This window comes from Leucopleurus acutus (assembly GCF_964270905.1).
Source record: "Leucopleurus acutus genome assembly, chromosome: 11".
NCBI lineage: Eukaryota > Metazoa > Chordata > Mammalia > Artiodactyla > Delphinidae > Leucopleurus > Leucopleurus acutus.
Window position 1 is genome coordinate 40048627 of NC_139152.1, and position 17099 is coordinate 40065725.

General features: G+C 37.6%; 1 protein-coding gene across 1 annotated transcript in view; it reads right to left on the reverse strand.

Annotated features, from left to right (window-relative positions):
• Positions 1-312: 312 nt before the first annotated feature.
• CCNT1 (cyclin T1) overlaps positions 313-17099 on the reverse strand; it is a 28549-nt gene continuing 11762 nt past the window's right edge. The window contains exons 4-9 of the mRNA XM_082850891.1: positions 16261-16321; positions 14595-14657; positions 12776-12821; positions 11449-11612; positions 11216-11286; positions 313-1729 (exon numbers count right to left, since the gene is read on the reverse strand). Of these exons, the coding sequence (XP_082707017.1) occupies positions 323-1729; positions 11216-11286; positions 11449-11612; positions 12776-12821; positions 14595-14657; positions 16261-16321 (1812 nt within the window). The 3' untranslated portion in view covers positions 313-322. The remainder of the gene's footprint in view (positions 1730-11215; positions 11287-11448; positions 11613-12775; positions 12822-14594; positions 14658-16260; positions 16322-17099) is intronic.

Genomic DNA, 17099 nt, shown 5'->3' on the forward strand with positions numbered 1-17099 from the left:
AAGAGGGAAGATATCAACTCTAATCGACCTAATTAGGAGGTGGAGAGGCCAAGAACAGAGAAAGTATTCTGAATCCTTCACAGCTTTAACACATTCTCACCTCTCAGTAAAAACTATAATAAAATAGTTAAATTTCTGAGGCAGGCGATATAATAACCAAGGCCCTCTACCACCTTCCCATGTCTCAATATAAATTTATTTCTAGTCCAACAAGGGTGACATGTTTCATAAGGGAAGTAATTTTCTTAGTCCAGAATCAGTAGTTTAAAAAAAAAAAAAAAGATGTGTTTTTAAAGTTTTTTTCTCCTCGTCTTTTTCTTTTTTACTTGGGAAGGGGTGGAAGTGGTGGAGGAGGTTCTGATGGTAGAGGTGGTAGCCGGGGTTTGTCTGTATTGCCAGGTCTGGAGGACATTCCACCAGCCCGTGGATTCAGATATTCTCCATAAGAATGAACATATTCAAACGCAGGTGGCTGAGTGGGCTGAACGCCTTGGGCATGGAGAAGGGAGTGAAGCATATTCACAGTATCTTGATAGTCTATGGTCTGGGTTGCATTGTGACCATTGGCTCCAGTGGAGCCTTTATCCAATTTCATGTGAGGAACTCGAGTTTTACAGCTGGGCTGTGAAAAAGTAAGGCCACTTGTGTCTGAGCTATGCCCAGGCAACTGGGCCATTGTAGGAAGAGGAGGGAAGGAGAAATTTATGGAAGAGGATTTAGTATTCTTGGCAGTCTTAGCTGAATGATCAAACACTGCCCCTCCAGTCTCTTCAGGGAAGGGCCTTTTACGAGAAGAACTGGAAGAGGAGAAAGAGCTAGACAAGCTATAGGGTTTGTGTGCTAAGGTGCTTGTCTGGCTACTATGTTTTGGATCACCTGGACGTTTGTTCCCAGTACTAGCTGGAAGCTGTGAGTGAGAGTGTTTGTGTGAGTGGTGATTATGATGATGATGATGATTAGATGGGTGAGTCTTGTGCTTTTCTTTGTGCTCACGGCTCTTTGTGACACTGTCATCTACAGAATTGTGCTTGTCAGCTGCAGTGTGAACTTTGATGCGCATTTTTATCTCCTCTGGTTTTGAAGTGGCAGCTTTATCTCCACTTGTCATTGGGATTCTCATTTTGAGAGCTGTTTTGTCAGTCTTTTCCAGAAAAGGCCGCTCAGGGTTTTCTGAGCCCTCTGTGGGCATTTTCAGAAGGATGGAAGAATGGCTATCATGGTGAGCCAGAAGATTCTGGGCAGCAAAGGCATACTGTGACTTCACATTGGCCTCCATGTTCTCCAGTTGCCTCTTCTGGGCAGCCAACTCTTCTGCATGCTTTGCACGGTATTCTTTCAGTGATACTTTAGCTGATGGCACACTCTTACTAGTCTGCTTCTGGGAAACAAATGCATTTGAACCATCCTGTTGCAAGGAATGATCAACTCCTATAAGTGCTAAATTCTCACTAGTCCGATGACCCTGAGCAGGTTCTACCTTAAAAGGAGGGTGGGAGGACAGCCAACGCTCACTCGGCAACATCTCCACATTGCTTAAGTTACTGGTTGACTCTTCAGTGGCTGGAAGGGAAGGCACTGCACTTGTGGTAGAAGAAGCTGACATACTCATTAAACCTGCAATAGTTGTATCTGAAGAGCTCTGGGAAATCATATTAAGGATTGTCTGCTCCGAAGTGTTTTCATCTGCTCCTCGGTCATCCGTTTTTGTTTTCTTGGCAGCCTGGCATGCCTAGAATGAAGCAAATAGCATCTTTTCACTTCAGGTAATTTATCAAATGGAAAAAAAACACTGAAATGAGTAGACTGTGTTTGCTGTGACATTGGGAGTTTGGGATAGCCCATAACCAGGAGGTTACTCTAACATGAGACTGATAATTATTACCATCAGGAGAGATACGATTTTTTAAACCTTCAATCAAGCATCACAAGATCTCAAAGAGGTATCTGAACTCCCATGTTCGTTGCAGCACTTTTCACAATACCTAAGGTATGAAAGCAACCCAAGTGTCCATCAATAAATGAATGTATTTAAAAAAATGTGGTCTATATATACAATGAAATACCATTTAGCCTTAAAAAAGGAGGAAGATTCTGTGAAAACAGCAGAGTAGGAAACACCAGGAATCTGTCCCACCTAGACAACAACTGCAAAGGCAGAATCTGTCTGACATAACTATTTTGGAACTTTGCAGTCTGTTGAAGGCTTGCAGCTGCCAGGGTAAGCCCTGGACAATAAACTGAAGTTAATTTCCCTCAATTTCAGCTCTCAGCCCCAGTCAGCTGTGCAGCTGTTCCTGGAGTCGCTTGCACACAGCTTGGGGGACCCTGGTTAGGCAAAAAGAGCTCTATTTTCCAAATATTGGAGATCTGTGGTCTGATCGCTGACTGCTGCTTTCAATCACAGAGATACAAAGAGAAAGGTAGCCATTGTTGTTGCACCTCCCTCCATTGTTGTAATCCCCTCCCCCTCTGGCTGAAGTGACTTCCCTGGATATAAAGGGCCAGCCCCCTTCCTCCCCCACTTCATTTTTTGCTTTTTCTCCCTTTGGGAGCCAGATATTAGATTAGAACATTAAAAAAAAAACACTGTCCCTACAGAAATGTCCAGGAAGAGGCTCAGATAAGAACTGAGAAGACATTAATTTTATACATCAAGCTGATCCTCAGCATAGAAATATCCTTCAAAATCAAGCCCCCACCCCAAATATACAAAAAAAAAAAAAAAATCCCAGCAAACCCCAGGAAAGGGAGAGAATCTGATTTCCAGAGTTACCATGTTATGAGATTCAAATGTCCAGTCTTCAACAAAAAAAATCACAAGGCACATAAAGAAACACGAACGTATAGCCCATTCAAAGGAAAAAAAAAAATCAACAGAAATTGTCCCTGAAAAAGACCCAATGGCAGATCTACTAGGCAAAGACATTAACTGCCTGACAGATACTCAAGGAAATGAAAATGTCAAAAAGTCAAGAAAACAACATGTGAACAAAATTAAAGTATCAAAAAAGAGATTAAAAACTTTAAAAGAAACCAGAAAGAAATCCTGGAGCTGGAAAGTACAATAACTGAAATGAAAAATGCACTGGAGGGATTCAAAGGCAGATCTGAACAGGCAGAAGAATCAGCAAACTTGAAAATAGGACAATGGAAATTATCAAGTCTGAGGAACAGAAAGAAAAAAGACTGAAGCAAGTGAACAGAGCCTAAGGGACCTATGGGACACCATCAAATAGACCAATGTATGCATTGTGGGAATTCCAGAAAATGAAAAGAAAGAGAAAGAGGCAGAGAATATGTGAAGATACAGCAGCTCAGAACTCTCCAAATCTGATGAAAAAACATGAACATAGATATCCAAGAAGCTCAGTGAACTCCATGATGAACTCATAGAGACTCACATCAAGACATATCGTACTTAACCCTCCCAGACTTCAGAGAGTACTACAAAGCTATCAGTAATCAGTGTGGTACTGGCACAAAATCAGACATCTGGATCAATGGAACAGAATAGAGAGCCCATAAATAAGCACACATGCCTACAGTCAATTAATCTTTGGCAAAGGAGGCAAGAATATACAGTCTCTTCAACAAGTGGTGTTGGAAAAGTTGGATAGCCACATGTAATTCAATGAAGTTAGAACACACCCTCACACCATACACAAAAATAAACTCAAAATGGCTTAAAGACTTAAACATAAGACATGACACCATAAAACTCCTAGACGAGAACATAAGCAAAACATCCTCTGACATAAATGTACCAAGGTTTTCTTAGGTCAGTCTCCCAAGGCAATAGAAATAAAAGCAAAAATAAACAAATGGACCTAATCAAATACAAGCTTTTGCATAGCAAAGGAAACAGTAAACAAAACGAAAAGATAACCTATGGACTAGGAGAAAATATTTGCAAATCATGTGACTGATACGGGCTTAATTTCCAAAATATAAAAACAGCTCATACGACTCAACAACAAAAAAACAAACAACCCAATCCAAAAAACATGGGAAGAAGACCTAAATACACATTTCTCCGAAGAAGATATACAGATGGCCAACAGGCACATGAAAAGATGCTCAACATCACTACTTATCAGAGAAATGCAAATAAAACTACAAAGAGGTACCACCTCATACCAGTCAGAATGGCCATCATTAAAAAGTTTACAAATAACAAATGCTAGAAAGGGTATGGAGAAAAGGGAACCCTCCTACACTGTTGGTGGGAATGTAAGATGGTGCAGCCACTATGGAAAGCAGTATGGAGGGTCCTCAAAAAGCTAAAAATAGAGTTGCCATATCATCCAGCAATCCCACTCCTGGGCATACATCTGGACAAAACTATAGTTCAAAAAGATACATGCACCCCAATGTTCATAGCAGCACTATTCACAATAGCCAAAACGTGGAAACAACCTAAATGTCCATTGACAGATGAATGGATAAGAAGATGTGGTACATATATACAATGGAATACTACTCAGCCATTAAAAAAGAACAAAATAATGTCATTTGCAGCAACATGGATGGACCTAGAGATTATCATACTAAGTGAAGTTAAAGTTAGACAAAGACAAATATCATATGATATCATTTATACATGGAATCTAAAATATGACACAAATGAACTTACCTACGAAACAGAAACAGACTCACAGACATAAAGAACAGACTTAGGGTTGCCAAGGGGGAGGGGGATGAGGGAGGGATGGAGTGGGAGTTTGGGGTTAGCAGATGCAAACTATTATATATAGAATTGATAAACAACAAGGTCCTACTATATAGCACAAGGAACTATATTCAATATCCTCTGATAAACTATAATGTAAAAGAATATGAAAAAGAATGTATATATGTGTATAAATGAACCACTTTGATGTACAGCAGAAATTAACACAACATTGTAAATCAACTACACTTCTATTTTTTTTTTTCTTTTTTTTGCCACACCACACAGCTTGCAGGATCTGTTCCCCGACCAGGGATTGAACCCAGGCCGTGGCAGTGAAAGCGCCAAATCCTAACCACTAGACCACCAGGTAACTCCCCAACTATACTTCAATTAAAAAAAAAAAAAAACGGATGAATGGGTAAAGAAGATGTGGTATATATACGATGGAATACAACTCAGTCATAAAAAAGAAGGAAATTTTTCCATTTGCAACAACATAGATGAACTTGGAGGGTATTAGGCTAAATACTGTATGTTACCACTTATATGTGGAATTTAAAAAATAAAATTAATGAATATAACAAAATAGATACAGACTCACAGATATAGGCAACAAACTAGTGGTTACCAGTGGGGAGAGGGAAGGGGGAAGGGGCAAGATAAGGGTAGGGGATTAAGAGGTACAAACTACTATGTATAAAATAAATAAGCTACGAGGATATATAGTACAACACAGGGAATATAGCCAATATTTTATAATAAGTATAAATGGAATATAACCTTTAAAAATTGTGAATCATTTTGTTATACACCTGAAATTTATATAATATTGTACATCAACTATACCTCAATTCTTAAAATCATGGTATCAAAAAAAAAAAAAGACATATCATACTCAAACTTTCAAAAGCCAAAGACAGAATTTTGAAAGCAGCAAGAAGCAAACGGTCACATACAAGGGATCCTCAATAAGAGCATGAGATTTCTCAACAGAAACTTTGGAGGCCACAAGATAGTGAGCTGATACATCCCAAGTACTAAAAGAAAAAAACTGTCGGCCAAGCATCCTATATCCAGTAAGAATGTCCTTCAAAAAAGTGAAGGAGAAATTAATTATCTCCAGATAAACAATAGCTGAGGGGGGCTTCCCTGGTGGCGCAGTGGTTGAGAGTCGCCTGCCGATGCAGGGGACACGGGTTCGTGCCCCGGTCCGGGAGGATCCCACATGCCACAGAGCAGCTGGGCCCGTGAGCCATGGCCGCTGAGCCTGCGCGTCTGGAGCCTGTGCTCCGCAACGGGAGAGGCCACAACAGTGAGAGGCCTGTGTACCGCAAAAAAAAAAAAAAAAAAAGCTGAGGAGATTCGTGACCACTAGACCAGCCATACAAGAAAGGCTCAAGGGAGTCCTCCAAGACAGTAACTTCAAGCCACATGGAGAAATAAAGACCTCAATAAAAGTAAATACATGGGCAATTATAAAAGCTGGTATTGTAACAATGGTTTGTAATTGCACATTTTGCTTTCTACATGATTTAGGAGACTAACACATTCTCAGGGAAAAAAAAAATTAGTGTAAAACCTAGTATTACTATAACTTTGTCTTATAATTCCAAATCTTATTTTTTATATAGTATAAGAGCCTAATGCATCTAAAAGAATTATTAGTTTTCGGGGGGCACACAATTATTTAATTTTGTAACATCAACAACCAAAAGGGATGAGGATGCAGCTATAAAGGAGACAAATTTTGTATGTTAATACAAAAAATGAATGAAAAAGGAATTTAAAATTTTTCACTATGAAAAATCAACTAAGCACAAAAGACAGTATAATGCAGGAAATGAGGGACAAAAAAGCCGTAAGGCATACAGTAGGCATACCTTGGAGATACTGTGGGTTCCGTTCCAGACCATCTCAGTAAAGCAAATATCACAATAAAGTGAGCCACACAAATGTTTTGGTTTCCCAGTGCATATAAAAATTGTGTTTAGGGCTTCCCTGGTGGCGCAGTGGTTGAGAGTCTGCCTGCCGATGCAGGGGATGCGGGTTTGTGCCCTGGTCCAGGAAGATCCCACATGCCACGGAGCGGCTGGGCCCATGAGCCACGGCCGCTGAGCCTGCGCGTCCGGAGCCTGTGCTCCGCAACGGGAGAGGCCACAGCAGTGAGAGGCCCATGTACCGCAAAAAAAAAAAAAAAAAAAAAAATTGTGTTTACACTACAGTCTATTAAATGTGCAATAGCATTATGTCTAAAAAAAAATGGGACATACCTTAATTTAAAATACCTTATTGCTAAAAAATGCTAACCATCATTTGAGCCTTCAGTGAGCTGTAGTAGTAATACTAAAGATTACTGATCACATATCACCATAACAGATATAATGATAATGAAAAAGTTCAGCATACTGCCATAATTACCAATGTGTAACAGAGACACGAAGTAAGCAAATACTGTTGGGAAAATGGCGTCAACAGACTTGCTTGACGCAGGGCTGCCACAAACCTTCAATATAAAAAATGCAATATCCGCAAAGTTTAATAAAACAAGGTATGCCTGTCTAAAAATCAAATAGCATTAAGTGACAGAAGTAAATCTCTCCTTATATGTAATTACTTTAAGTGTAAATGGATTAAACTCTTAAGGAAAAGACAGAGATTTGTAGAATGGATAAAAATATATGATCCAACTATATGCTATCTACAAGAGGCTGAGATCCAAAGACCCAAACGGGCTGAAAGGGAAAGGATGGAAAAAGGTATACAATGCAAATGGTAACCAAAAGAGAGCATGCATGGCTATACTAATAGCAGACAAAACAGACTTGAAATAAAAAAAGATTTCAAGAGACAAAAAAGAGCATTATATATTTTAAAAGGCTAGCTACAGAAATTAGACATAGCAATTATAAACATTTACACACCTAATGACAGGCCATCAAAATATATGAGGCCAAAACCTAACAGAATTAAAGAGAAATAGACAGCTTTACAGTAATAGTTGGAGACTTCAATACCCCACTCACAATAATAGATCAAGCAGGAGATAAAGAAGTAGGACTTAATAAACTAACTAGATCTACAGACATACACAGAACACTCTCCCCAAAAACAGCAGCACATACATTCTTCAAGTGCATATGGGACATTATCCAGGACAGACCATATGTTAGGCTGCAAACTTAGTCAATAGATTTTAAAAGATACATATCATACCATGTATTTTTTCTGACCACAACAAGATAAAGTTAGAAATCAGTATCAGAAAGAAAATCGGGGGAAAAAAAAATCACAAAATTGTAGAAATTAAACCAATGGATCAAAGAAATCAAAAGGGAAATTAGAAAATACTTAGAGACCAAGAAAAACAAAACACAACATATCAAACTTAAGGTATGCAGCAAAAGTGGTGCTAAGGAAGAAATTTATAGCTATAAACACTACATTAAAAAAACCAGGGACTTCCCTGGCAGTCCAATGGTTAAGACTCTGCACTCCCAATGCAGGAGCTATGAGTTCAGTCCCTGGTTGAGGAACTAAGATCCAGTATGCCACACAGAGTAGCCAAAAAAATAAAAATTTAAAAAGTAAAAAGTACTTAATAAAAAAACAAGAAACTGGGAATTCCCTAGCAGCCCAGTGGTTAGGACTCCGTGCGCTCACTGCCTGGTGGGCCTGGGTTCAATCCCTGGTCAGGGAACTAAAAATCCCACAAGCTGTGCAGTGTGGCCAAAAAAAAAAAAAAAACAACCAAGAAACATCTCAAAATAACAAACTAACTTTATAACTTAAGGAACTAGAAAAAGAACTGAACACAAAGCTAGCAGAAGGAAAGATATAATAAAGATTAGAGCAGAGATAAAATAAACTAGAGAAAAACCAAAACAAAAATTGGTTCCTTGAGAACATCAACAAAATTGACAAATCTTTAGCTAGACAGACTAAGAAAAAAAGAGGGAAGACTCAAACTACTAAAATCAGAAATAAAAGTGGAGACATTGCTACCATTCTAACAGAACAAACTGTATATCAACAAATTGAATAACCCAGACAAAAGGGACAAATTCCTAGAAACACAAAGCCTATCAAGACTAAATCATGAAGAAACAGAAAATCTGAATAGACTTACAGCTAGTAATAAAATTGAATCAGGACTTCCCTGGTGGCCCAGTGGTTAAGAATCCGCCTGCCAATGCAGGGGACATGGGTTCGAGCCCTGGTCCGGGAAGATCCCACATGCTGCGGAGCAACTAAGCCCATGTGCCACAACTACTGAGCCTGCACTCTAGAACCTGCGAGCCACAACTACTGAGCCCACACGCGCCTAGAGCCCATGCTCCGCAACAAGAGAAGCCACTGCAATGAGAAGCCTGCCCACTGCAACAAAGAGTAGCCCCCGCTCCCCGCAACTAGAGAAAGCCTGTGTGCAGCAATGAAGACCCAACACAGCCCAAAATAAATAAATAAATTTTAAAAAATAAATAAATAAAATTGAATTAGTAATCAAAAATCTCCAAAGGAAAAAAAGACTTACTGGTTAATCCTATCAATCATTTAACAAAGTAATGCCACTCCTTTTCAAACTTTCCAAAAATTTGAAGAGGAGGAAACGCTTCTCAACTCATTCTATGAGGCAAGCATTACCCTGATACCAAAGCTAGAAGAAAACACTACAAGAAAGGAAAACTACAGGCCAATATCCCTTATAACCACGGATGCAAAAATCATCAACAAAATACTAGCAAGATGAATTTGGTGGCATTTAAAAAAAATTACATATCATGCATGACCAAGTGGAATTTATTCCTGGAATATAAGGAGGGTTCAACATATGGAAATCAACTGATGTAATATGTCACACAAACAGAATGAAGGAAACAAATCACATGATCATCTCAATTTGTGCAGAGAAAGCGTTTGACAAAATTCAACACACTTTCATGATAAAAACACTCAACAAACTAGGAACATAAAGTGGAAACTACCTCAACATAATAAAAGTCACATATAAAAAACCCACAGTGAACATCATATTCAATGGTGAAAGACTGAAAGTTTTCTTTAAGATCAGGAATAAGGAAAAGATGTTCACTTTCACCACTTCCATTCAACACTGTATTGGAAGTTCTAGCCACAGCAATCAGGCAAGAAAAAGAAACAGCATCAAATTGGAAAAGAAGAAGTAAAATTATCTCTGTTTGCAGATGACATGAACTTATATGTAGATAACTCTAAAGACTCAACCAAAAAGAATTTATTTTTTCTGATTTTATTAGAATTAATAAATGAATTGGGCAAAGTAACAGGATACAAAGTCAACAAATAAAATTCAGTTACATTTCTCTACATGAATAAACAATCTAAAAAGGAAATTATGAAAACAATTCCATTTACAACAGCACCAAAAAGAATAAAATACTTGGGAATTAACCAAGGAAGTAAAAGACTTGTACAATGAAAACTGCAAAACACTGCTGAAAAAAATTAAGTAAAACATAACTGGAAACTCACCTATGTTCTGGATCCAAACATTAATTCAAACATTAATACTGTTAAAATGTGGGGGGACTTCCCTGGTGGTCCAGTGGTTAAGACTCCACACTCCCAATGCAGGGGGCCCGGGTTCGATCCCTGGTCAGGGAACTAGATCCCGCATGCATGCCACAACTAAGAGTCTGCATGCTGCAACTAAGAGTCCACATGCTGCAACTAAGAAGCCTACATGCCGCAACAAAGATCCCGTGTGCTGCAACTAAGACCCTGCACAGCCAAAATAAATTTAAAAAAAGAAAAAATCCTAGAATTCATATGGAATCTCAAAGGACCCTGAATAGTCAAAACAATCTTGAAAATGAAGAACAAAACAGAAAGACTCACACTTCCTGATTCCAAAACTTACTACAAAGCCACAGTAATCAAAACAGTGGGGTACTGACATACAGACATATAGATGAATGGAACAGAATAGAAAGCCCAGAAATAAACCTTCACATACATGGTCAAATGATTTTTGACAAGGGTGCCAAGACCATTCAATGGGGAAAGGACAGTCTTCTCAACAAATGGTGCTAATTCCACTATTCATAAATAAGACTTTGAAAAATATCTGAAATACAACTTTAGACTGCAATCTATATAAAAACAAAATTCTAAAATCCATTTAAAAGCAGGTAATGTCAAAGATAAAATTATAATACCAGTTCTAATCTCCTAACTCTGAATCTTTCCTATACCAGAAGCCAACATTCTGTGACTCAGAAAAGCCAAATTTTTCCCCTTAACACTCTCCACACAAGAAAATAACCAATGTTGCTGACCAAATGACTAAATCACAAGAGTTGCAAAACACCAAATAAATCTCACTGTCGCCTACAGCAATGGATTTCTGGGCCAGAAGCCAAGCTATGAAGTTGAAATTATGTCTATTGCATAACTACAAAAAGGGAAATTCCAAACCGAGGGTACATATCCATATCTGGTATTTTCACTGGTTTGGTCAAAAGAAGAAAATGGTTTGTTCCACAAACTGACAGCAATAATTCTTACCCTCCAATTCCGAATTCGTTTGAGCCTGTTGGGGGTTTTCTCCAGAATCTGTAGAAATTCATGTGTCAGTTCTACAAATGAAATTAGAACATTTAAGAAAAACTCAGAGGCAGAAGTAATGAAATAAGAATAACCTCAACTAACTATATTCATCTGAAATCAAGTCACCTTTGGCCAGATATGTGACAGATCAAGAGCAAGTGCTATTCAAGGTCCCTTACTCTAAAACTTACCATCTAAAAGTTCCAAGGTCACAGTGGCGTCAACATACTCCCACCAGTGCTTCCCATCAGTTGAGACTGGGATCTCCCAGTTGGACCACTTGCAAGCCAGATGAATGCAGACACAGGCCACCACAGGAGGTGTGTACTGCAGGCTAAATGTGGTCAAATGCAGGCTGACATCAGAGGGAAGGAAACAAGAGAGTGTCATGAGCTCTCAATTCTGAACCCAAAGTTAAAACTCTCCATTACTTTAAAAAAAAAGTAAAAAAAAAAAAAAGTTAAAAAAATAAAAAACCCACTGGAGAGCAAGAAGGGCAAGAAATATCCAGTGCTCTGACCCAGCACCCAACATGATTTTTTCCATTAACCCACTGGCTCAGGTAACAACTTTTCTAATTTTTCTGACTACACATCATTTAATCCACACACTAATGAAGGACTGGAAAAAATAAAAACAAAAATAAAAGACTGAGCATTCAGTTTTTTAAAATAAGGATTAATTATCCTGAGAATAAGCTCAGAGCTTAAGGAAAATTATAAGATTTTTGATATGTATAATCCCTAAGTCAAATACCTAAGGAAATATTCTAAAAATTATCTTGTCTCATGCCAATCATAGGTCTGGTCTCTTCAAAATAATGAACAGACAATCATTCTCTCAAGTGTCAACATACGTGACAGTTTACTTTTAAAATTTTTCCCACCAGGCTATAAAAATGAACTTCTTAGCCCTGACAGTCATTAGGAGTATCTTTGGTTTCCATGAACAACCAGTAGACTGGAGATGAGAATAAGCAAGTCATTTGGTAATACAAGTTATGTATTAATTTTTTTCTTTAAAAAAGGAAGGAGAAAGAAAAAGTATCACAACTCTTTACACATATACATGCCCATTTATCTGGGCGTGGGTGAAGAAAAACAGAGTCTTTTAAAATATAGTAACAGCAGAATCCTCCAAATTAGATTTTAGTCACTGTCAATGAACCCCAAGTTTAAACAAACTTTCAGAATTATGCTCTTGGATATGTTAAAGCAAAGTAACAATGCAGAATTAAGTAGGCTATCAAACGATCAGCAATAAATAAATATATCACTTTAACAAATTAAAAGAGCAGCATGGAAATTTTAAGGTACACATGAAAACTGCAGAAAAATCAACCTTTACCATAGAATTGTCTATAACACATTGTATCAGAGATCCTTGCCTAGATCTTTGGCTTCTAGTTTACTAAGTGCAAGACCTGTCATCTTTCCATATACCCATCAAAAAGTGACAATTCTAATGCAAGTAAAGTACTATCCCAAAAACAGAAGAGAAAAATACTAAAATATAAACCTGTTGGTTGCCATGAAGTAAGAAGTCTGTGCTAAGTCCTTGCTTGCTAAAAAAAAGAAAGGGGGGAGGGGGAGAAGGTTATTAGTTCCATTCATTCTAAACAAGTATTTAGTAAGCATGTAATATTTGCAAGGCAGAGAATATAGTGGTAAATGAGGCAGGCATGGTCCCTGACCACCTGATGTTTACATTCTACTGTCAAAGAAAACAGTTTGAGTGATTTTTAATTATAATATTAATAATTATGCTGCTTCCCGACTTAGGGACCTAAGCTTTATTCTGCACACCAGGTATAAGGGGTACATGTTTAAAATGCAATTCCTGGGCATCCTCCCTAGAGTTTGACTCAACACATTTGGAGAAGAATGTAACAACCATTTTTACTTGTTAGTAACTCAGAGATCCTGATACAAGGGTTCACTGAGAAATTCTAAGCTAGGGGATGAACTAATTTGGAGGCCAGATCAGAATCCAGAAGACCTTGCTATATCTGGAAAAAATTAGCAAATAACATAAATTATTCATATATATTACAATTTTAAAAATTCCTCCTTCGGGCTTCCCTGGTGGCGCAGTGGTTAAGAATCGCCTGCCGATGCAGGGGACACGGATTCGAGCCCTGGTCTGGGAAGTTCCCACATGCCGCGGAGCAACTAAGCCCACGCGCCACAGCTACTGAGCCTGTGGTCCAGAGCCCGCGAGCCACAATTCCTGAAGCCCGGCCACCTAGAGCCCGTGCTCTGCAACAAGAGAAGCTACCGCAATGAGAAGCCCACACACCGCAACGAAGAGTAGCCCTCGCTCACCGCAACTAGAGAAAGCCCGCACACAGCAACAAAGACCCAATGCAGCCCAAAAAATAAAATAAATTAAAAATAAATAAATAAACAAATAAAAATTCCTCCTTCAAAAAAAAAATGCTCTGGGTAACAAAGCAAATTTTAACCTTCCTTAGATTAAATATTAGCATTTATCCATCTCTGTTAGTGTAAACCTTTCAAAATATAAGAACTCAGGGAAAATTGAGTTTTCAGATGAAACACACAAATAAGGCCAATTGTCAATCAGTTAAGTCTACAAAACGAAAAATGGCATTTAAACGCACAATGGTGTCTAGATAGCCTTGATACTACTATTTAAATAAATAAGAACTAGGTTTTGTGCAATTACAGCTACTAAAGTTAAATCGGAATAAAAACCAAGTCCTGGGCTTCCCTGCTGGCGCAGTGGTTGAGAGTCCGCCTGCCGATGCAGGGGACACGGGTTCGTGCCCCGGTCTGGGAAGATCCCACATGCCGCGGACCGGCTGGGTCTGTGAGCCATGGCCGCTGAGCCTTCGTGTCCGGAGCCTGTGCTCCACAACGGAAGAGGCCACAATAGTGAGAGGCCCGCGTACCACAAAAAAAAAAAAAAAAGTCCTGCTAGGGAATTAACAAAGATGAAAATAAGTTCAAATAAATTCTAGATGACCCTCTGGGTGGCCTTAAGAGTGCCTAGGACAATCAACCCTAGAATCAAATTAACCCCCAAGACATCCTTAAAATTGCTGTTAGATACTTATGATTTGATGACATTTCAAAATCTGCCCCCAGCTTTGACAAACATCCATAAGAAACTAACTCTCTTTATCTGGAGATCACCTAAAAACATTGTAAGAACCCAACAGAAAAACTCCAACCACTCATTTTGATTTAAGCCAGGTAGGTTTTTTAGTTTAAATTTTGGCCAAAGCAGCTGTGTTCTGTATTTGTCCAGAGCAAATCTTAGCCTCTAAATGGTAAAACAATTTAAGACAGCATCTCAAGTTGGGATTCCTTACCTCGAACAAGTTGAGTGCACTTTACCACATGTGTATGTGGGTGATCAATTGTTAGTTCAAAGCCTAAAAAAAAAAAGGTAACTGGTTAAAAAGCTAAAGATACTCAAAATATCTTATATTTCTTTTATCCGAGTCATCATTGAAGGCCTCCCTCATTTTCTGGTCCCAAACCTGCCGTTTAGAGGCTAAGAGAGTCAAAGTATGGAGCACACTCTTCTTTAAGATTATCTTCAAAGGTGCTTATGTTTTGAGCTAGAAGGCACCACTCAGATAATAAAGCTAATGCAGTCTCAAGATCCCTGAGCTACCAAAAACTTCTAAACACAAAACATTTTCTTAGGGACAACAGAATATAATACATGGTTGGAAGAAGCAATTACTCATGTAATAATTATCTTCGAAAGCTTAACCTTGAGAAAACATTTTGAAACCTATTCCTCTCTTACCTCAGTTTTGTCCCTTTTCATCATCTCAATTACTGTAAGTACTGATCATTTTATCTAACTCTAAATGATCTTTACCAAAATTACTTAAGGAAGATCGGTATGTCTACAAAAATTTTCAATGAAGTTTCTCTTTTTGAGTATATAAATTAAATTTTTCAATGAAATTTCTCTTTTCGAGTATGCAAATAAAATTTTCCAGTACAAGTAAGGAAATTCTAGGGAATTCCCTGGCTGTCCAGTGGTTAGGACTTGGCACTTTCTTCTACAGAGGGCCTGGGTTCAATCCCTGGTCGGGGAACCAGAATCCCACAAGTTGCGTGCCGCAGCCAAAAAATTTAAAAAATAAAAATAAAGTCTGAGACAAACTGATTAAAAAAAAAAAGAAAGAAAAAAAATGCTATTGAGAAATTTACTTGATGCAAATTATTCTAAAAGTATAATTGATCTTACTGGTTTCCACATTAAAATATTAATAAAAATTTACTCCACCAGAAAAATATCATTGTCCCCTAAAATATGGTTACCTTGAAGAAAACTAATTTAAAGTAAAAATTTGCAGAAACTAACTTCAGAGACAAACTTTGAAGAATTCACTGTATTTTTTGTACATGCAAAAATACAGCCCTACCAGTAACTTTCCAACATAACTCACGAAATACTCCCCTACCTAAAGAGAAAAATGATAGCCCTAAAGAACTAGAAAATCTTTATTTTCCATATTTGCTAAGCTTTTAAAGGCAGTCTCTTTGATGAAAATAATAGATAATAGCAGAACATCATCAGATCTTTAGCCCATCAACTGCTATAGCTTGAATTCCTCCACCTCCACTCCACTGTTCTGAACACTGATTATCAATTTTAAAAACAAATGCTGTTATCTAAATATAATGACAAGCAGACTATAAAAATCCATGGAAGAAAAAAAAGTTGTTTAGATAGTTTCTGCCATTATTTATCAGAAAGTTAAAAACTGCCAAATCTTAACAAGCAAATCATGAATCCTAGAATATAAAACAAACAAACAAAAAACCCCTGCTAACTGCTATTTCAAAGGTCAGCCGTGCCTGCATTCTCTCTGTGGTATAAGCCAGGGTTAAATGACCTCTAAAATGTGCAAAAACCTTCCCAAGAAATTCTCTTCCTATTTCCTATTTTGCAAATTTTAAAATCATTACATTATGTACATATTTCTTTAATGTTTTAAAGGAAAATAAACTTACCTAAAGTCTGCAGAATTATGCTTTCTAATATCACCAGATCTTGAACTTGTTGCAGGTAAGCCTGCAGGTGAGAAGACAAATTATTCCCCAAAAAGATACAATATATAATATATAAAGTGTAGGCAAATTCTAACAACCTCCAAGGGAAATCAAAGCCTCAAAAGGCAAGGGTGGGGTTATGAGGGAGAGTAGGAACTGAAATTAACCCTTATTCCTAACAGATTCTCCTTAAAAAAAAAAAAAAAAAGTGGTATAGTGAGAGATGTCACTATATTTATAAATGGCTACAGAAAAAGCACCAGAGATCTAGTTCATTTTCAGACTGACATTTTAGGTTCTAAAGTTCATATGATGTAGACAGAATCCTACAGGCAATAGGCAATCTCAAACATTTGACTCCTGTTAAACCTTCCTTTTGGAGTAATGCTAGATTTTTACAATTCATAAATGGGTTCAAAGGAAAAGGGGACAAACAAAAAATTCTTTCAGATTTGTACTGGCCATTACTGTAGCCACTATCCACACATGGCTATCGAGCACTTGAAATGTGTTATGAGTGTAGAATACACACTGAATTGTGAAGACTTAGTTAAGAAATAATAATGTAAACCACTTCATTAATAATGTTTTAAAATTGATTATATGCTGAAATGACTATATTTTGGGGTTAAAGAAAATAATATATAAAATATAACATATTAAAATTAATCTTAATTTTTTTAAGTAAAGATTTTTATATAAAGCTTAATGAAAAGTTTAAAATATTTAATTACATATGTGACTTCCCCTATATTTCTATTGGACAGCACTGGTCTAGAACTCTAGGAGAATGAGATTTG